We start from the raw sequence: 22,084 nt of genomic DNA, 5'->3' as shown, positions 1-22,084 counted from the left end.
GAGACTGCCAGATCCAGAATTGCTGAAGAAAAAGTGAACTTAAAAATTAAGAAGGTAGACTTATCTTTTAGAAAGTTCTTGAACAAGGTCTAAAATGAAAGGATTAACTTTGTTTTTCAATTTTTTAATTGAAGTATAGTCAGTTACAGTGTGTCAATTTCTAGTGTACAGCGTAACATCCCAGTCATACACATATATACATACATTTGTTTTCATATTCTTTTTTCATTAAAGGTTATTACAAGATATTGAATATAGTTCCCTGTGCTCTACAGAAGAAATTTGTTTTTTTATCTATTTTTATATATAGTGGCTAACATTTGCAAATCTCAAACTCCCAAGTTTATCCCTTCCCACCCTCTTTCCCCCAGTAGCAAAAAGGTTGTTTACTAAGTCTGCCAAGTCTGTTTCTGTTCTGTAGATGAGTTCATTAGTGTCCTCTTTTTTTCTTTTTCTTTTTTTTTAGATTCCACACATGAATATCATATGATATTTTTCTTTCTCTTTCTGGCTTACTTCACATAGAATGATGATCTCCAGGTCCATCCATGTTGCTGCAAATGGCATTATTTTATTCTTTTTTATCTCTGAGTAGTACTCCATTGTGTAAATATACCGCAACTTCTTTATCCGATCAATCCTAGATGGTTTTACAGTCAAATTCTGTCAAACTTTCAAGGAACAGATCATGCCAGTCTTATACAAACTCTTCTAGACGTTAAAAAAGAAAAAAAAAGAAAAAGAAAACAACCCCCTCAAGTCATGGTAGAAAACCAGGCAAAAACAATGTAAGGAAAGAAAATGGCAGGCCTGTCCACTCATGAAAATAGATAAAACAATCTAAAATAATCTAGTCATATATAAAAAGAGAATACAGAATTGACCAAATTGGATTTACCTCAGGAATGCGAGGTGATTTTTGCATTAGAAATATATAAACTTAACCATGGAGGTGAAAAAAAAGCCCATACTCTGAAAACTATGAGAAAATATGAGGGAAATTAAGGATGATACAAATAAATGGAAAGATACCCTGTGTTCATGGATTGGAAGAATTAATATTGTTAAAATGTCCCTACTATCCAAAGCAATCTACAGATTTAATGCAACCCCTAAAAGTACCCATGACATTTTTCACAGAACTAGAACAAATAATTTTAAAATTTGTATGGAACTACAAAGACCCTAAATGGCCAAGGCAATCTTGAGAAAAAAGAAAAAAGCTTCAGGTATCTTGCTCCCTAACTTCGGACTATATTATGAAGGTACAGTAATTTAAAAAAAAAAAGTATGGTACTGGCACAAAAACAGATACATAAATCAGTGGAACAGAATAGAGAACCCAGAAATAAACCTATGCACTTAAAGTCAATTAATCTATGATAAAGGAAACAAAAATACACAATGGAGAAAAGACAGTCTCTTCAATAGTGGTGTTGGGAAAACAGCACAGCCATGTATAAAAGAATGAAATTAAAACATTTTTCTCACACTGTATACAAAAATAAACTCAAAATGGATTAACAACTTAATTGTAAGACCAAAAGCCATAAAACTCCTGGAAGAAAATACAGGCAGAACACCTTTTGACATAAATCATAGCAACATTTTTTTTAGATCTGTCTCCTAAGGCAATGAAAACAAAAGCAAAAATAAACAAACAAGACTTAATTAAACTTAAAAGCTATTGCACAGTGAAAGAAATCATCAGCAAAACAAAAAGACAACCTACTGAATGGGAGAAGATATTTGCAAATGATATGTCTAATAAGGGATCATTATCCAAAATATATAAAGGGCTCACACAACTCAATATCAAAAAAACAAATAATTCTATTAAAAAAGTGGACAGACGACCTGAGTAGACATTTTCCCAAAGAAGACATACAGATGGCCAACAGGCACATAAAAAGATGTTTAACATCACTAATCATCAGGGAAATGCAAATCAAAACCACAGTGAGATTGCACCTCACACCTGTCAGAATGGCTATCATCAAAAAGACAACAAGTAATAAATGTCGGTGAGGATGTGGAGAAAAGGAAACTCTAGTACACTGTTGGTGGGAATATAAATTGGTTCAGCCATTATGGAAACAGGATGGAAGTTCCTAAAAAAATTGAAAATAGACCTACCATATGATCCAGTAGTTCCACTCCTGAGTATATATCTGAAGAAAACGAAGACACTATAATTTGAAAAGATAGTGCACCCCAATGTTAGTAACAGCATTATTTACAACAGCCAAGATATGGAAGCAACTTAAGTGTCCATCAATAGATGAGTAGATAAAGGCGATGTAGTGTATGAAAATACAATGGAATATTACTCAGCCATAAAAAAGAATGAAATTTTGCCATTTGCACATAAGGCATGGACCTGAAGGGTATTATGCTTAGTGGAGTAAGTCAGACAAAGACAAATCCTGTATGTTATCATTTATGAGGAGAATCTAAAAAATAAAATGAATGAATATAATAAAACAGAAATAGACTCACAGATGCAAAGAACAAACTAGTGGTTATCAGTGGGTAGAGGGCTTGGGGGAGGGGCAAGATAGGGGAAAGGAAAGTTTGTAAAAGTTACAAACGACTATGTATAAAATAAATAAGATAAGCACAGGGAATATAACCAATATTTTATAATAAAGTTAAATGGCATATAATCTATAAAAATACTGAATCACTATATTGTGCACCTGAAACTAATGTAACATCATAAATCAACTATAATAAAAAAAAGAGATGTATAACTTACCACATCATCAGATCAAAAGATAAAAATCATATTACCTTAATAAATACAGAAAAACACGATAAAATGAACATCCATTCATATTTAAAAGAAAAATCTTAGTAAGCTAGGAATAGAAAATAACTTCCATAACTTGGCAAAATGTTTCAACCAAAAATCTACAATACGATTTTTACTGGTGGAATGTTAGAAAGATTGCCTTCAAAAGTCAGGAATAAGACACGTATATCCCATCACCACTTTGGTTCAACATAGTTGTTCTAGTCTAATAGTTAAGAAAAATACTTAAGGGTATGAAGATTGGAAAGAAAGAAGCAAGACTGTCTTTATTTGAAACATATTTGATTGGCTACATTAATAACCAAAAGAGTCTATGGAAAAATGATTTCAATTAGTAAGAATTTAACAAGGTGGCTGGATATAAGATCAAGATACAAAAGTCAATAGCATTTCTATAATTAGAAAGAAACTCTTAGAAAATTCAATTTTTAAAGAAATACCTTTTACATACCCTCCTCCAAAAAAAAAAAAAAAGAAAAACATTTAGGGAGGGAGGGTATAGCTCAGCTATAGGGTGTGTGCTTAACATGCACGAGGTCCTGGGTTCAATTCCCCAGTACCTCCATTTAAATAAATAAGCCTAATTACCACCCCCCCAAAAAACCAAAGAAATACCTTTTATAATAACAAAAAGTAGAGCATTTAGAAATAAATCTTAACAAAAGATGCATAGAATAGTTATTGGGAAAAGTTTAAAATTTTACTGATGTACTTTAAAGAAGATATAATTAAATGGAGCATGTTAATGGAGAGAAACATTCAAAATCAGAAAGAGTCCATTCTTCCCAAAATGATCTATCAAATGCAATTTCAATCAAAATGCTATCAGAGTTTTTTTGATGAACTTGACAAGCTGATCCTAATGTATATAATAGAGGCTAAGATATATATTAAGGCTAAGGTTTGCCCTATCAGATATTAAGGTGATTATAAGGCTATTCTAATTAAGATAGTATTATATTGACACAGAGGTAGATTGTCCAGTCTAGGACAGCTGAGAGAGACCAGGGACAAACAGACATGTTACATGAAAACTTGATGTGCGGCTGAGCCAACATGGCAGAGCAGTGGGAAAGGATGGATCTAGTCAGTAACTCATACTGGAACTACCAGTATTCCACGTGAGAAAAATGATATTTGATCCCTGCTGCATGCCATTTACAAAAATACATTTTAAATGGTTTAAGGACTTAAATATAAAAGCTAAAACTTTAAAACTTTTACAAGAAAATATAGGAGAAAATTTTTATCACCAAAGGTAGAGAGGAGAAGGAATAAAGTTTGCTAAGCATAAAACAAAAGATTGATAAGTATGAATACTTTAAAATTAAGAATTTCTGGGGCAGTCTACCCAAGCAATAGAAATAAAAGCAAGAATAAACAAATGGGACCTAATTAAACTTACAAGCTTCCTCACAGCAAAGGAAACCATAAGTAAAACAAAACAACAACCTACGGAATGGGAGAAAATTTTTGCAAATGAAACTGACAAAGGCTTGATCTCCAGAATATATAAGCAGCTCATACAACTTAATAAAAAGAAAACAAACAACCCAATCCCAAAATGGGCAGAAGACCTAAACAAGCAATTCTCCAAGGAAAAAATACAAATGATCGATAGGCACATGAAAAAAATGCTCAATATCACTAATTATCAGAGAAATGCAAATCAAAACTACAATGAGGTATCACCTCACACCAGTCAGAATGGCCACCATTCAAAAGTCCACAAATGACAAATTCTGGAGAGGCTGTGGAGAAAAGGGAACCCTCCTTCACTGCTGGTGGGAATGCAGTTTGGTGCAGCCACTGTGGAAAACAGTATGGAGATTCCTCAAAAGACTATGAATAGACTTACTATATGACCCAGAAGGAATACTACTTCAAAAAGATACCTGCACCCCAATTTTCATAGCAGCACTATTTACAATAGCCAAGACATGGAAACAGCCTAAATGTCCATCAACAGATGACTGGATAAAGAAGTTTTGGTATATTTATACAATGGAATACTATTCAGCCATAAAAAAGACAACATAACCCCATTTGCAGCAACTTGGATGTCCCTGGAGAATGTCATTCTAAGTGAAGTAAGCCAGAAAGAGAAAGAAAAATACCATATGAGATCGCTCATATAAGGAATCTAAAAAACAAAACAAAACATAAATACAAAACAAACAGACTCATAGACATAGAATACAAACTTGTGGTTGTCAAGGGGGAGGGGAGTGGGAAGGGATAGAGTTCAAAATTTGTCGATACTGACAGGCATATGTAGAATAGATAAACAAGATTATACTGTATAGCACAGGGAAATATATACGAGATCTTGTGGTAGATCACAGCGAAAAAAAATGGGACAATGGATATATGTATGTTCATGTATAACTGAAAAATTGTGCTCTACACTAGAATTTGACACAACAGTGTAAATTGACTGTAACTCAATAAAAAATGTTTTAAAAAAAGAATTTCTGTTCATCAAAAGACACCATAAAGAAAGTGATAAGACAAATCATAACTGTATTTACAACTTGTATGACCAATAAAAAGAATGAGTTGGTGTCCAGAATAAGGAATATAGGAATGCCTGAAACTCAGTTTTTTTTAAAAAGACGACCTAATTTTGAAATCAATGAAAGATCTGAACAGGCATTTCACAGAAGAGGAACTCTTATGGCAAATAAACAGAAGAAAAATTCTCATTCTTATTAATAATCAGGGAAATGCAAATTAAAACAGTGATAGCCCATTTTTATGCCCACTAGTTTGCAAAAAATTAAGAAGTCTCACTATAGTGTTGGCAGTAGCAGAGCATGGAAATTCTTATACAGTGTCAGAAAGAATGTAAATTGGTTCACAACTTATCATTTTGTTGTAAAGTAACATTCACAATACAGTACAATTCAGCAATTCCATTCCTAGGAGAATGTCGCCAGAAAAATTTTTCAAATGTGCACCTGGAGACATACAAGAATTTGAATATTGACATGATTCAAAAAGCCAAAAATTAGATGGAGAGCTCAAATATCCATTGAATGACATATGAATAAATATTATAAGTTATATTCACAAAGTGGAATATCATAGTTATAAAAATGAATGAACCAGAGCTATATATACAATGTAGATGAATCTTCAGTAATAAGAAAAAAGCAGATAACAAGGATATTCACAAGATACCTCTTTATAAAGCTCAAGCAAAACTAAAATAGTAAAGTGTTTGTTTAAAATAATAAAACTGCTTTTAAAAGGAATGATTTCTAAAAATTTAGTGTGGCAAGATTTCCCTTAGAGAAGGTCAGGGCAGAGCATACACATATCTTAGTAGCATTGATGATCTGTTTCTTAAGTTGAGTAAAGGATTCATGAGAGTTCATTCTGCTCTTAAGCTTCATGGCTTACATATATGTTGCATGTAATTTATTTGCATATAATAAAAATTTTATAATAGCATTCCAAAGAATGGCTAAGTAATAAATATGCCAAAACTAAAACGGCCACTGTGATCAATGCACTTTGGCTTCCAGAGGACATATGTCCAGGTTGACAGCAGGCTGCACTCACTGGGTATGTAAGTCTTTCAACCAGTTACAAATCATCCTAATGATGCTGTCAACCAGGCTCCATTTCTCAGCCTTGTACACAGGGATATCAGGTTCCCTTTCTAAGTGCTCACAAACCATCTGTTTAATATTTCCTCCTAGTCATTGTCAGGGATCGATGTCAAGCTCTTTTGGAAAGGTATTTTATCCATATGTGTTCTCAGGAAACACCAAATGTTAACAACTCAAACACAGAAGATAAAGATTCATTGTCTCCCAAAGGATTCCAGGAAAAGAAGAAAAAAGAAAAAAAAAACAAAAAACAAAACAACCTTTTCTATGATTCATGCTTGTCAGACTCCACATATTGATTTTTCCCCTTTCAGTGTCTTCGAAAGTGACCAGGAAATGCAGCTATTCATTGAGTTTGTCTTTGAAAACTGCATTAAAGTCCTACCCCTGTGGCATTAAGACTAAATTAGAACCCCTACTGTATTTACTATCTAAAGACTTTTAACACAGAGAGACATTTGTTTAGTTCATTAACAGAAGCCATGGTCTCAGAAAAATGACAACTCTTCCCTTTTTAAAAATTGAACTAAAGAATTTTTTTAGACTATAGTAGAAAATCGATTTGAAAATCAGATTTAAAAATTTTTTTCCTCACCAACTCTTTTGAGGAATAATTTGCCTATTGTAAGTTGCATCCAAAGTGTACAATTCAATGAGTTTTGACAGTTGTGTATGCCCACAAATCATCACCACAGTCGAGATACACAACCCTTCCACCAACCCTAAAAGATTCCTCTAGCCCCTTCACACCCCACGCCTCCCTCCGTCCTTGGTATATGCCACCTATCTGCTTTGCCCGTAGATTAGTTAGCATTTTATATAAAAGGGATCGTATAAATTGTATGTACTTCTTTTGTATCTGACTTTCTTCATTCAAATTTAAGATTCATCCATGTTGTTTATATCAGTAAATAATTGTTAGTTTCTTTTTATGCCATATATTATTTGACCATTCTCCTGTTAATGGACATTTCAGTTGTTCCCAGTGTTTGACTGTTGTGACTAAAGCTGTACAAACATCTGTACACAAATCTTTGTATGGACATATGTTTTTATTTCTCATGGGTCTTACTGTGTTTATCATTAATCCTTTCCCATTTACTTTCAACCTATTTGTGTCTTTATGCTTAAAGTGTATCTCTTACAGACAGCATGTAATTGGGTCTTGCTTTTTATCCATTCGGTTCATCTCTGCCCCTTATGGAGCATTAACATTTATCAGAAGTATTGCTGTGGTTGGATTTAGGTCATTCTGTTTTTTGTTTGTGCTCATCTTTTCCCTGCTTGCCTGATTTCTTTTAGATTATTAAACATTTTCTGAATTCTATTTCAATTTATCAATTGTCATTTAGCTACATTTCTTTGCATTGTTTTTTAGTGGCTTCTCTAGGGATTACATTAACCAGTCTTAACTTACATTTAGAGTCAATATAGTACACTTCACATAAAATGTAGAAACCTCAGGACTACAGTTCTTTACATAAAATATAGAAATCTTGAAGGGATTAAAATATATTTTTAAACTTTGTTGCAGCCTACTTAGAATTAGTATAGAACCATGTCATGTAAAATACAGAAACTTTGCACTAGGTCCATTTATCCCCCACCCCACCACACACAACATTGTCTTTTTTTTTGTAGTTGTCATGTGTATTACATCTTAACAAGACAGTGTTATAAATTTTTGCTTTAAACAATCATGTGTATGTTTTAAAAACTAAGAGAAAAATAGACTTTTATATTTATTATTTCCAGTGTTCTTCGTTCATTCCTAAAGATCCAGCCAACTTTCCTTTGGGTATCATTTCCTTCAGCTCAGAGAATTTAGTACTTCTTGTAGCATGGTTCTTGTAATGACAAATGCTCTTAGCCATTATTTATCTGAAAATGTATATTTCACTTTCACTCTTGAAGGATGTTTTTCTTGTATGTAGATGTATGGGTTGACAGGATTCTTTCTTCTTTCAGCACATGAAATGTGTTGCTCCACTGTCTTCCAGCCTTCCATGGTTGCTCAATAAAAGTCACAGTCCTTAAATCACTTTCCCCTTTATGTAAAGGATCATTTTTCTGGATGCTTTCAAGAATTTTCTCTTTATGTTTGTTTTTCAGCAGTTTTACAATAATGTGACTAAGCACAGATTTCTTGTTTGGGCTTCACTGAGCTTCTTTAATCTGTACATTTATATCCATAACCCAGTTTGGGAAATTTGCTGCCATTATATCCTCAAATATTTTTTTCTGTCTTTTCACTCTCTGGGACTCCAATTACCTACATGTTAAACTTTTTTAAATAGTTCCACAGTTCCCCAAGGCTCTGTGGTTTTCTGCTTGTTTGTTTGGTTTTGTCCAAACTTTTTTCTTTTTATTCTTCAGATTAGATGATCTCTGTTGATCTACCTTTAAATTCACTGACTCTCACCTCTCATCTCCATTATGCTTTTAAGCTCATGTGGTGAATTTTTTGTTCAGATGTTGTATTTTTCAGTTCTAAAATTTCCATTTGGTACTTTTTTATATTTTCTATTTCTCTGTTGATATTTCTTATCTTTTCATTTATTGTGAACATATTTTCCATTCCTTATTGAGCATAATTTTAATTATGCTGCTTTGAAGTCCTTGTCTGGTGACTCTAACATCTATCTTTGTTATCTTAGGGTCTTTGCATCTATTGATCATATTTTCGTTTGAAACTGAGTCATATTTTCTGACTCTTTGTATGCCAAAAGCTTTTGCATTGTATTTTGTGAATATTATGTTGTATAGACCCTGGATTCTATTATATTGCTCTGTAAAGTGTTTTGTTTTAGCAGACAATTAACTTTGTTAGACTCAACCTGCAACATTGTGTAGGCCCCTCACTCAAATCTCAATTCCATTCTTGAAGCCTAAACTATGAGCTGCTTTCAGTTTGTCCCACCCAGGGTCAGCTAGGTGCCTGGACTGTTTAAACACATAATTTAAGGCTCTCTGGCTTTGGCTTTTTCCAGGGGCTCTGGTTGCCCTAGGCTTCTTCCCCTGGTAATGCCAGTGAAAGACAGAGGCCTGACTGTTGAAATTGTAGCTGTCCCTGCACTCCTGTGATGGAGGCCACCCTCAAAGCCAAGGTGCAAAAAATGGGGAACTTATTCCTTGCTGGTGACTAACTTCAAATTTTAGCTTTTCTCGCAAATCTTTGTTCAGTCTCCAGAGCCCTTGGGTAGTTGTTTTGTTTTGTTTTTTACTACTATCCTGAGTTTCTAGCTATGATTTACAGGAAGATCAGTCTGTTAGGCAGTGGGACCTAACCAGATTGGAAGGCCCTTATTTACTCTTGATCAGTTTACTGCTTTCTTTTTGCCTCCTCTTCCGTCTTCTGTTCAGGTCAATAGGCTCAAGTTCTTCATCATTTCCCTCTGTGTCTTTAGGAGATTATGACTTAAAAGTTCTTCTTATTAAATCTCAATTTTTCTTTCCTCCTCTTCTGTCCCCCTCATCTACTGTTCTTGGGTCTTGCACAGTTGTTTCTGAGCAAGCTTTGTCTGCTCTGACTATTTGGGCTAGTTGTTAACATCCTGTATTCACAGGCCTAATAGTACTGATTGTAGACTGGCCCAGGGAGGCTAAGATACGATTTCATAGTTTCCATAGTGGTTCTTGACATTTTGAGAATCTGATAAAAACTAAGGGCCTATCCCCTCCCCCCCACACACACACCAAAATATGCCTATACACACACAGATGAAATTATATACAATTTCAGGGGTTCCCAGAACCCCTGAAGCCCATCCATGACACCCAAAGACAGGTGACATGATGGTCATTTGGAAAGAAATAGGTCTGGACTATAGGTGAAGACTGTGGAACTGGGGAGGATGTGCAGGACCGGCCAGGAGCACCATCTTCCTGGGCCTCTCCTTTAGACAATATATGTCAAGAGAGAAATACAGCCATTGTATATGTGTGTGTGAGAGTCAAATTCTCCCATATTAAGTACACTTCAATTTTGTAGCCATGTTTTAGGGTTGACCTCTGAGACGGGCTGCTTTAGGCATGACCTTATTTTCAATCATTTGGCTTTCTTAGTCTTTTCCATTATTGTGGCCCTTCCAGAAAAGCTTAAAAAGAGCTCGGTGAAGGGTATCACTGCTTGTGGCCACAGGGGGGCAGGGTAGGCCTGAAGTCTGAATGTGATTGCTGGCAGCCAGCTAGACTGCAACAGACTAGGCCTTCCTCACTTGTCACGAACGCTCAGATACTCAGAGCCAGCTGCACCTCCACGCCAGTAGCCAGTAACCTTTCTAGTTGGTACCCTCAGGGTAACCAGTCTCACTGACTGCCCTGCTCACCAGTCAGTGTGCGAGCTGTTCTTCAAACACTGGAAAAGTGAGAAGTCCCCGCCCCTCCCCCCTAGTTTAGCACATTCCGTTGTATTTGTGAGGAACACAGTACTAGGTGTTGGTGCTCTTATATATGTTGATGGCGAGGGAGGAAGTCACCAAGATAAGTAATCGGAAGAAAATGAGTTCCAAAAAAGGAAAGCACATTCTTTTCCTTTAAGAGCAAATCGTTTTGTTGATGACAGAAACGGAAGAAAATGCCATTTGTTGGACAACATGCCATTCATAGCGAATTAGCTCACGTCTTATGCTTCCTACAACTATGAAATAGGTTGTACCATCTCCACTCTGCCCCAAGTCACATAGCTAACAACTTTCAAGCCGCAATTCAATCCCTGGTCTTTCCACTTCATTCCACCACCCTTCATAAACTCACGACAAGATAAGAAAGCCCTTCAGAAGAAACAAAGTAACAAGTGTCATTTGAATTGCCCACATAGAGGGCACAGATACCCAGGGGGTGCTGATTAAAGCCAAAGAAGGGGGTAGGGATGTAATTAAGCATAACTTCTTGGACAGAGTCAGTTCTGAGTTGAATTCTGGAGGAGCTGAGGCCGTGGATTGACAAGGGTAATAAAAGCACTGAGGAAGGAAGGAAGTCACATGGCAAGGAGGCTAACTTGGTTGAAGCAGAAGAGTTACAGGAAAAAGTAATGAGAGCTGAGGAGCAGGGAGCAGCTGTTTAACTCAACAGGCATTTGCTGAGCTTCAGCACTGCTGAGCTGGGGGCCTGGGGTGGGAGCATAGGCTCTCAGCAGGTGGAGATGGGGGGAAAGGTCTGAGCCACCACGGAACGAGGGGAAATGGGGGGTTTTGAGGAATAAGGAGTAGCAAGTGGTACAGGATGAGTGAAGGGAAGAAAGAAGATGACAGTAGGAAGGCGGTGTGTGCACTTTAGCAAAGGAAGGATCTGACAAAGCCATGTTTCAGAGAAACTGACTGGTAAGAAGGATCGGAGGGGAAGAAATGGCATTTGATGGAATAGCCAAGAGGCCACTGCCATAACTCAGGCACAAGGAAATGAAGGCCTGGACCAGGGACAAAGAAAACACAAAAGAAGTTCTCTGTCAAGAGTGTTTTGGCTTACACATTAGTCCTTAGCTTGTATACTGTGACTGTCCCTGAGAAGGTCCCTGCAAAAGTGAGGACTCAAATCTGAAGCACCTGCATGGCAATTCCCTGAGAATTTTTTCAAAGGAAGAAGCTCTGTTCTGTGGCTCTTCCAAGAACCTGTAGGTTAAGAAGTTGGAAAGAACTCCACACCATATACAAAAATAAACTCAAAATGGATTAAAGACTTAAATGCAAGACATGAAACTGTAAACCTTCTAGAAGAAAGCATAGGCAGTAAGCTCTTTGATACCAGTCTTGGCAATATTTTTTTGGATATGTCGCCTCAGGCAAGGGAAAGAGATGCAAAACTAAATGGGACTACATCTGAAAAGCTTTTGCACGGTGAAGGGAACTACCAACAAAATGAAAAGGCCACCACACCCTGAATGGGAGAAGATACCTGCAAATGACATATCTGATAAGCAGTTAAATCCAAAATATACCAAGAACCTATAAAAACTCATCATCAAAAACCAAACAACCTGAGTTTAAAAACAGGGCCTAAGTGGACATTTTTCTAAAGAAGACACACAGAGGGTCAACAGGCACATGAAAAGATGCTCAGCCTCACTAATCATCAAGGAGATGCAAATCAAAACCACAGTCAACTCACACCTGTCTGGACAGTCAGCTCACACCTGTCGGGACAGCTATTATCAAAAAGGCAGTCGCAAGTATTGGCAAGGACGTGGAGAAAAAGGAACCCATGGGAATGTAAATAGGTGCAGCCACTCTGGAAAACAGTATAGAGGGTCCTCCAAAAATTAAAACAGAGCTACCATATGATCCAGCAATTCCACTCCTGGGCGTTTATCTGAAGAAAACAAAAACACTAATGTGAAAAGATACATGAACCCTTATGTTCATTGTAGCATTATTTACAGTAGCCAGGATATGGAAGCAAGTGCCCATCAATAGATGAGTGGATAAAGAAGATGTGGTGTATATATATATACAACAGAATACTACACTGCCATAGAAAAAAAGAATGAAATCTTGCCCTTTGCAGCAACATGGATGGATCTAGAAGTTTTAGTCTAAGTGAAATAAGTCAGACAGAGAAAGACAAGTAATGTTAGATTTCACTTATATGTGGAATCTAAAAAAAACAAAACACACAAACTAACTGAACAGAAACAGAGTCACAGAGAACAAACAGGTGGTTGCCACAGAGGAGGAAAGTAGGGCGAGGAGAGACGTAGGTGAGGTAAAGCAAGAGGTACAAGCTTTCAGTTACAAAATAAATGGGCCACAGGTATGAAATGTACAGTGTGGGGAAACTAGTCAATAATCATGTAGTATCTTTGGTGCCGGATGATAACTAGTCTTATCATGATGTTCATTTTGAGAGGTATAGAAATATTAAATCACTGCAGCGTGTGCCAGGAACTAACATTTAGTTATACTGCACTAAATAGCAACAGGTCATTACACTTCAAAAGCAAATTCACAGAAAAGAGATCAGATTTGTGGTTACCAGAAGTGGGGGCGTGAGGGGGAATTGAAGGAAGGTAGTCCAAAGGTACAAACTTCCAGTTATACGATAAATAACTACTAGTAAATATATTAGTAATATATAGTAAACGTATATAGTCCATAACTATTTACTGTAAGATAAATAACTACATACTAATGCACAGCATGATAAATATAATTAACACTGCTGTACATTACATATAAAAGTTGTTATAGAGTAAATCCTGAGTTCTTACCACAAAGAAAAATTGTCTTCTATTTCTTTAACTTTGTGTCTATATGAGATGATGGATGTTCACTAACTTATTGTGGTAATCATTTCATGCTGTATGTAAGTCATATCATTATGCTGTACATCTTAAACTTATGTGCTATATGTTAACTATATCTCAATAAAACTGAAAGGAAAAAAAGAAGTTGACAAGAACTTTAGCAACAGTGGTGGAGTGTCTGCGGGAAAGATTGGCAGTTTCCTTCACAGAGGCACTGTGTTTCAGGCTTGGTTCTTCAGCTTTGCAGGATGAAAAAGCTGATTTTGTAAGCATCACCTTCTCAAGCTCAAGACTGAAGCATAAGCCAGAATATTTTAGAAGGAGAACCATACATAGCCACTGTCATCACCAAGAAGACCAGAAACCTGACAAACACACCCTGCCGTGGGGACGCATGGAGCCAGCACGCCCTCCCCTCTGAGCCCCTCTTGGATGGCACTGCCAGCGTGTGCTGCTGTGGCTCCCTTCCTCTGGGCTCCATTTCTGGCCAATCCTCCTCCCTTCTAATGCTCACATTCATTCTTTGGATAAGCCAGGACCATCCACAGGCTCCAGCCAAATCTTGCTCTGGTCAGTAAGCCATCCTCCTTTCTTACTGTGACTGTGTTTCATTGGCCTTATCACTCTGTATTAATTTTATCATTTGACCATCTGAGGAAAACCCTCTTTTTCTCATTTCCAGATTCTTAATGGGAGATAACTTTGCTATTGTCCTCATATAATGCCTATGGTAGGAGTCTCTAATTGTCTACCCTTTCCCTGGGGAGAAAAAAAGAAACAATTATTTCTCTTCAAAATTCTGCTTGGACTCAAAGCAGTATTAACCTCTCTGCGTTTTGAGATCCTTTGCTCAGTTTCATTTCTTTAGTTCTGTGTCTGCGTCCTTATGCTTTAATGACTATCTTGCCTCCCTGAGAAGCAGCTGTCCAGTCAGTCCCATACTTGTTACTCAGGGTTGAACTCCAGGCTCAGAAAAATTACTTCTTGTTTTGCCTGTGACAAAAGATGATTCACACTATTAAGAAGAACATTTCTCTCCACTTACGAGGAATGTTCCTTTGACAATGACCTCATGTTTATCACTGTAGTGCTTGAAAACTTGGTGGGGCAGATGAAAGTTTAAGGAGGAATGGTCAAGAAAAACGTTGCTTGGGGGAGGGTATAGCTCAAGTAGTAGAGCACATGCTTAGCATGCACAGGGTCTTGGGTTCAATCCTCAGGACTGCCTAAAAATAAATAAATAGATAAACCCAATACCCCCCAAAAAATTTTTTTTAAATAATAATGTTGTTTTATAAACTCTGTAAGTGCAAAGAGTATCATATATTTTTGTACAGTATTTCATCTTCTGTGTGATACATAATTACTATTAGTCCGTGTTGGAATAAGTGAAATGACTAGTTACCTAATAAATTCTTGTGACTATTCACAAAAGATGGTAGAGTTTTAGTAATACTAGTCGAAGAGAAAGGCATTTGGTGCCCCTTATCAGCCACAGAATAAGTCGTGAAATGTGACATGAAGTCATCTAAGTCTCGCCACACCTCCCCTGTGTGGGTGCCAACACTTTGGACTGAAGCCCTTTGTCCCTTGTGGAGAGCATGCCACCTCTGCAGACTTGTCCTCAGGAATGTCGTTCTAGAAATAAACCAGCTTTCTCCCCAGGATCCGTGAGTCATACATAGAAGTTAATTCATTGGAGCAACTGACTTTTCTTAGGCCCTTTGTAGAAGTATTTCAGAGAGTCCCTCATGGTGAGGCAAAAAAAAAGTCGGGTTCCTCCTCGGTTTCCTTCCAGATCTTGTCTCATTTCCTGTCTCTCACCTTATATTTGGCTTTTACTGACAAACTTTACCTTCACACCCAGACTCCAATTCCTGAGCTAGTGTTGCCCGAGGAAGGAAGTAGGCTAGCAAAGGCTACCTACCTACCTAGTTTCATTCATTCAGGTTTGGAGTCAAATCGCACTCCACCAGGCCACCCCTGTCTTCTTGGCTGCTGACCACACTTGTGCAATTTAGTAAGTCAGCGGCAAACTTGTATCGTCTGTATCAGAAGGTGGAGCTCGGGAATTCATCTTTTTCTTTTTCTATGAGTCTTTTTAAAATTTAATTTTTATAACAGCAGTAATAGTTGAATACATTTTCACTGTGAAACAACAACATAAAACTGAAGGCCCCCTTGTTAATTGTCTTTAATTTGCATTGCTATATTATTTGGGGGCTGTTTTTGTACTCTAAAGTGGGTTTTTTTGCTAATATTTTTTAAATTTATTGAGCTATATAGTCAGTTTACAATTTTGCATCAATTTCTGGTGTACAGCACAATTCTTCAGTCATACATGAACACACATATATTCATTTTCATATTCTTTTTCACCATGAGCTACTACAAGATATTGAATATATTTCTGTGTGCTATACAGTATAAACTTATCTATTTTATATATACCAGTCAGTATCTACAAATCTCAAACTCCCAGTTTATCCCTTCCCAGCCTCCTCTCCACTGGCAACCACAAGTCTGTATTCTATGTCTGAGTCTGTTTCTGTAAAATGTTTTTTACATGTTTTCTGTAGAATGTCTTACTCCTGTCCGCTATTAACACTTTGATGGTAGCCTTCCAGAGCTTTGTAAAAGGCATTTCCATACATATGTATGTACTCAGGCCAATAGTTTTATTTTTCTATAAATAGGCTCATACTATACATCTTGTTCTAGAACTTTCTTTATTCACATACTATCTCCTGACTCTCCACGTCAGTACATTTAGCTTTACTTTGTTTGTTAACGATAGCTTAATACTCCATCATTTGTGCCATAATTTATTTCAACATTCCCCTAATGATGGGCATTTGATTTGCTTCCTGTTTGGAGTTTTGATTATCTGTTATTATTACAATGCTGTACCGGACGCCTTCGCATGAGTCTGTGTGTGTGCTATCCAAGAATGTCTCTAGGCTGGATATCTAGAGGTGAAAGTTGATGGGTACAAAAGATGGGTGCATTTAAATTTTTATATTTTTCAAAATTTACAATTAAACAATCAAACACTTTAACCACTGTGTCCCTTTCTTCTGCAGAGAATTCTGTCTTGGGAACTGACATTGACCTTCAGACTGTAGACAATGATGTTGTCAGCATGGAGATGTTCTTCAAAGCCTGGCTACATAACAGTGGAACAGACCAAGAACACGTCCACCTTCTTCTTCCTTCACGGTGTCTCAGCAACATTTCCAGAGCCAGAGATAATCCAAGTACACACCCCCACAAAAGACGTATTACATAGATTATGGTTATCCCGGTCTACAATTAGGGCTCTAGATTGGTAGATCCCCAGAATACAGAGTAGTTGAAGTTTAGGGGTTGGAGGAGGATTGGATGAGGCTGTCCAGTGTCGGCATTGAGGAGTAAGAAGAGTATTTCTAAAAAGTGACCACAGTTACAAGACTGAACTTAATTAAGCCCAGACAGCAAGGGCTAGTTAGTTTCAGCGTAAAGACTGAAATACCCCAATAACAGGGCATCAGCTACACTGCATGAGCATGCAATGAGTCCTATATTTTCTCAGTCTTTCACTTTTGATGCAGCAGACATTATCGACATTATAATTAGAGGTAAGGTGGTACCTCGGCAATATCAACAGGGCCCGTGAGGAGAGGAAAAGAACCAAAGGTAAATGGAGATTAAATCGAGGACTTTTCAACAGGGAGACACCAAACTGAGGGGAACCGAAGCACCTGCAGAGGCAAAGCCCGAGGCCAGCGAGGTCCTGGCTGTTGCTCTGGCTGGCAGTGATGCTTAGTTCAGGTCCCACTAGACCATAGGACAAAGCCATTTCTAGAGTTCACCCCCTTTCGTGGTCGGCTTAGGACCTGAGTGTCCAGGCCTGCAAATGGGCCCATCAGTATAGTCAGCCACACTGAGCCTGGAAAAGTTGATGCCTTAGGGCCCAAGCTCCAAAGAGAAGACTTAAATTGTGTCTTCCCCTTTAGGAGGGGGCGCTCAATGAGAAAAAGGGGTATAGACTTCCACCCCCAAAGGAAAGACATATCTTGGTGCTTGCTTTCTGGGGATAGCCTTCTGGCTCTTTCTCTCCCTCCCTCCCCACCCCCACCCTTCACCCCACCCCACCGTTGCCCCACTTTCAATCTAGGGCCCCGGATGCATTTAGCAACTTAACCTTGATTTTACTGTCTTCAAGGCCAATAGTACCAATTGCTCCTAGTCGCATCCTCTGGAATTCACTTATCTATTTTCTTCCAGCCACTGTGTTAATTCCTTTCCCTGCATTATCCCATTTAAGCTTCATAACAACATGAGACAGGTACTGTAATCATATGTCATTGAATCTAAGATGCTATTAAGTAAAAGATACACCATTATTTTATGTACCACTAAGAAAGAAAAACACTGCCAATTAAATGTGACACAGTGCTTTTTTATCACTTATAAATACATTTTATCCTTACTGAGTGAGTAGAGTAGTAAGGTAAAGATTATCTGCCCGGTCAATGGTGATTAAGAGACACATACAGAGATGTTAGTTAGAAAAAGGAAGTCTTAAAAACCAATAAATGTAATATTACCCCAGTTTTACAGAGAAAATTGAAACTTAGAGAAATTAAACATTTCCCCCAGGGCTGCACAGAAAATTAATAGCCAAGCCAGAATTCAAAGCCAGTCAACTCCAGAACCCATTCTTAACCCCTAGGACTAGAAATCTATATTTTGTGCATTTGACTACTCTTCAGTCCAGAGGACATTCATCAAACTCAGGTCGGTCACCTCCAGAGCCTGGGTCCTTACCAGCTACACAGCCTGCCTCGTGCTGGACAATTTTGAACCAAGAGTCTGCCTCCTGCTGGGCACTTATCTCATTAGGAGAGCTGGGGCCATCAACAGCCAGGAACTCCTGCAGCTAGCCACCTTCCACTGTTGCATGGCATTTGCCCATGGTACTGTTGAGAATTTCTTTGCTTTGCCCTCTCTTTTTCCATGGCTTTCAGCACCAGCCAGAGCCAGAATGTTTATCTGCAGTCATTTTTCAGAAATCCACAGGTCTTCAGGGTGGGTGGTAGAACTTAGATCTGGACTTTTCTGCCCAGGAGGTCTTCACTGGAATCCAGATGCTCAGGCACAGGTGGAATGAGGTCCAGGGAAGCAGGCCTCCTCTGGGGTGCGTGGACCCACCCGTGAGTTTATACGAGCACAATAAAGACCATACTATAGCCATCCATTGTTCAAAAAAACTGATGCACAATGGATTTCTAGAAATGTGACTCCCCACAGGAAAAACATAACAAAATACAACAAAAACCCTGGAGTCTCCTACTTTAGAATCTTTTGAGGACTGCTCCTCAGATGTTCACTTTGACTTCTCCTTACAAGGGTCTCCATCCAACACTACCTGCTTCTGTAGCTGCCTCAGGCCCTTCACCTGCTCTCTAGGGACTTCCCTCAGAGGCCTCTTTCTGACAGAGTGCACAGTCTGCCCCACATGAGCGTCTTGTGTTACCTCTTTGAGTTTGGGACCTGCCACCTCTGCACATGGGTTCTGGGTGGTGAGAAGCATACATGGTTCTAGACTCATGCCCTGCCTGCTAAAACATCTTTCCCAGCTTTGGGGACACTGCTGAGATTAGAGTTCCAGGAGTTCTCAGCCCTAGCTGCAGGAAGAATCACATGAGGAACTTCTAAAAACACCAAAATCAGCTCCAGCCCCAGAGATCCCTGTTTCGTTGTTGTGAGTAGGGCCCAGACCTCAGTACCTTTGACAAGCCCACTAGGTGATTCTTACTGCAAGCAGAGTTGAGAACCTCAGCCAGATGAACACAGCTGTCTGGTTCTAAAGCCCAGGGACCCAACAACCGAGAAGTCAGGCACAGAGGAAATGAGGGGCAGCTGGAGTCCTAGGCAGAGCCCCTCCTGCTGACTGCCACACCAAGAGCCAAGAGCTGTCTCACCCCGAATTCATGTCTAGGTCTGATTGCTGCTCCCAGGAGGGCCAGCAAGAGCTGACATCTATTCTGACATCCTATTTTTTCCCCTACATTATTTCTACTTCTGTTTTTACTTCATGTTGCACTTACTACAGTCATTTCATAAATCACTGACATCAACCTCTAGCCTTCTCGCAAGTACTCAACTTTCATACATTCCTAGTTTGTTAATAGTATTCAAACCTGATACATATTTTATTAAAGACCTTCGTAGTATCAAGGATTCAAGCCTAGCACAACAGACCATCATACACAGTGATGTGAGTACACCTGTTGGAGCTGAAGCTTAATACAAGAGTATAAATCCTCCGTGAATAACCCACACATAGTTGAAGCCCCCCCAGAACTACTTACTGTCTGTTGCCACGGTGATGCTCCAAGGCCTAGAAGTTTCCATTCATTTGGGGAATTAAACCTAAGCTATTTCAGGAACTTAACCCTCCCTTCCCCCTCCCTCCGAATGTCCCTAGAAGTGCTCACGCAGAAACAGTAGCTATCAGCTGACCGCCTGACTTCTGCTTCTCTGCTCTTCCTTCGTCTAACCTGAAGTCTTGCCAAAGCTGAGCCACAGGGAAGCAGCAGAGGCAAAATTTCCTTCTGTGATTACCAGAAGGCCCTGCCAGTTGCAGTGTTAGCTGCCTCTACCGCGGAGGACACGTGTTCCTCCCAGACTCCATCACAAGCCAGATCTTTCACCATGAGCTGCTCAGCCAGCCCAGAAGTAAAACACATAAGAATCATGTCGGACCCAGAAAATAAGTCTCCTATTGTGTAGAGCAATACTGTTCCAGACCTGCTCTGCCTTCCCAAACCAGTTGTACTTTCCTCTCTCCCCTCCCAGTCGCTACTTGCCTGGTGAGGGCAGAATGTGTGGCAGGTGTTCTCTCTTAACCGTATATATAGCCTGAGGTTACCTGGGACAGTCTCTCCCCCAGTACTGCTTTTCATTGCAGTGTGCCTGAAATGTGATCTCCAAGAGCGACTTCTCAGCCCGTCCCTGCTCCCTGGCACAGCTGGCGGCTCCCTGCGAATGGATGACCCAAAAGGAGACTTCAGCACACTCTACCAGATGGCTTCCCAGTCATCAGCGTCTCGTTACAAGCTCCAGGTGATCAAGTATGTTCCAGTCCGTGCAAATGCTTATTCTTATGGGTTCCAGAGCTAGGAAGTCCAGAGATAGAGGGCATCCCCAGGTGGCGGGCAACAGGAAGTCAGTTCCGAAGCAGCAACAGCGGGTATGGGTATGAAGGAGCAAGGTCAGTCTGCTCAGTGTGTGGAGTTGAATGAGGAGATGGTGGGAGATGTGCCTCAGTAGGACATTCTGAGGTCTGGATGAGGACTGAAAATCCAGAAAGTCTCTGAATGCAGAGAAAAACAAGATCAGCAGAAAGATGTTTATCCATTGAGTAAGTGCTATTGAGCACCTGCTTTGTTTGGACATCAGGACAGAGGTCTGACCCTCAAGGAGCAAGTGGTACATGAGAGCTACCCCACCTTCCCATTTCTTTAAGGACTAGAATTCCTGCTTCCAAGAGAATAAATGCCAGGGCGGAATTAGCAAGGATGGCAAAGACCGCTTTCACTGTTTCCTAGATCCTATCACATGCCCATGTACAGGTATCTGAGTAAGCCTGACCATGAATGCTGCTGGGGAACCTTCTTAAATGCATCCTTTTCTGACATGCATCTTCTGTCAGCATTTTGCCACAAAAGAGCCAGGTCTGGGACGCAGATGGTTAACATACTGCTGTGTAATACGGTTGCTGCAGCAGGAGTGAATGGAACAGAATGAGCTCAGGAGAGGCAGCACCCGTCAGAGCCACCTCATGATGGCTGCGCCATTTAACAGGCTCAGAGACCCTGCTGTGGGCCAGAGACCTTGCCAGGTGCTGTCCATACTAAGCTGAGTAATTCACAGGCCCCAACCTAAAGGACTTCACAATAGGGTCTTAGACTTAAGCTGAATTTAAGTGGATCTGGGTCAAGGTTCTGGATATCACTGAGGAGACTTTCACTGCCATTGTCTTTTCCCAGGGCTCTGAAATCCAGTGGGGTCTGCGAATCACTGACATACGGACTCCCATTCATCCTCAGACCCACCAGCTGTTGGCAGCTGGACTGGGATGAGCTGGAGACAAACCAGCAGCATTTCCATGCTCTGTGTCACAGCCTGCTGGTGAGTACCCATGTCACCAGGTGAGGAAGAGGGCGAGTGTTAAAGCACCACAGAAAAGCAGCTAACTCAAGCCTGCCCTGATCCCAAACCTGCCCCAGTCCACAAGAGGACAGGAAAACTGGACGTCCTCTGAAACGTGGACTAAATATGAGTTGCCTTTGTTGGTTTCACGCTACCGTGAATAATTCCTGAATTCAGTTATATGACACTAAACTTGAAAATCCCTAATTTTGT

At 39.2% G+C, this 22,084-nt stretch overlaps 1 protein-coding gene across 1 annotated transcript in view; it reads left to right on the top strand.

Moving 5' to 3' along the window:
• The window catches only part of M1AP (meiosis 1 associated protein), a 52,192-nt gene that overhangs the window by 11,375 nt on the left and 18,733 nt on the right, over positions 1 to 22,084 (top strand). The window contains exons 4-6 of the mRNA XM_074341417.1: positions 16,756 to 16,929; positions 20,628 to 20,790; positions 21,709 to 21,850. Coding sequence (XP_074197518.1) covers positions 16,756 to 16,929; positions 20,628 to 20,790; positions 21,709 to 21,850 — 479 coding nt within the window. The remainder of the gene's footprint in view (positions 1 to 16,755; positions 16,930 to 20,627; positions 20,791 to 21,708; positions 21,851 to 22,084) is intronic.

This window comes from Camelus bactrianus, chromosome 15 (assembly GCF_048773025.1).
Source record: "Camelus bactrianus isolate YW-2024 breed Bactrian camel chromosome 15, ASM4877302v1, whole genome shotgun sequence".
Classification (NCBI taxonomy): domain Eukaryota; kingdom Metazoa; phylum Chordata; class Mammalia; order Artiodactyla; family Camelidae; genus Camelus; species Camelus bactrianus.
Note: the sequence above shows the minus strand (reverse complement) of the source record. Positions and strands in the feature narration are given on the sequence as shown.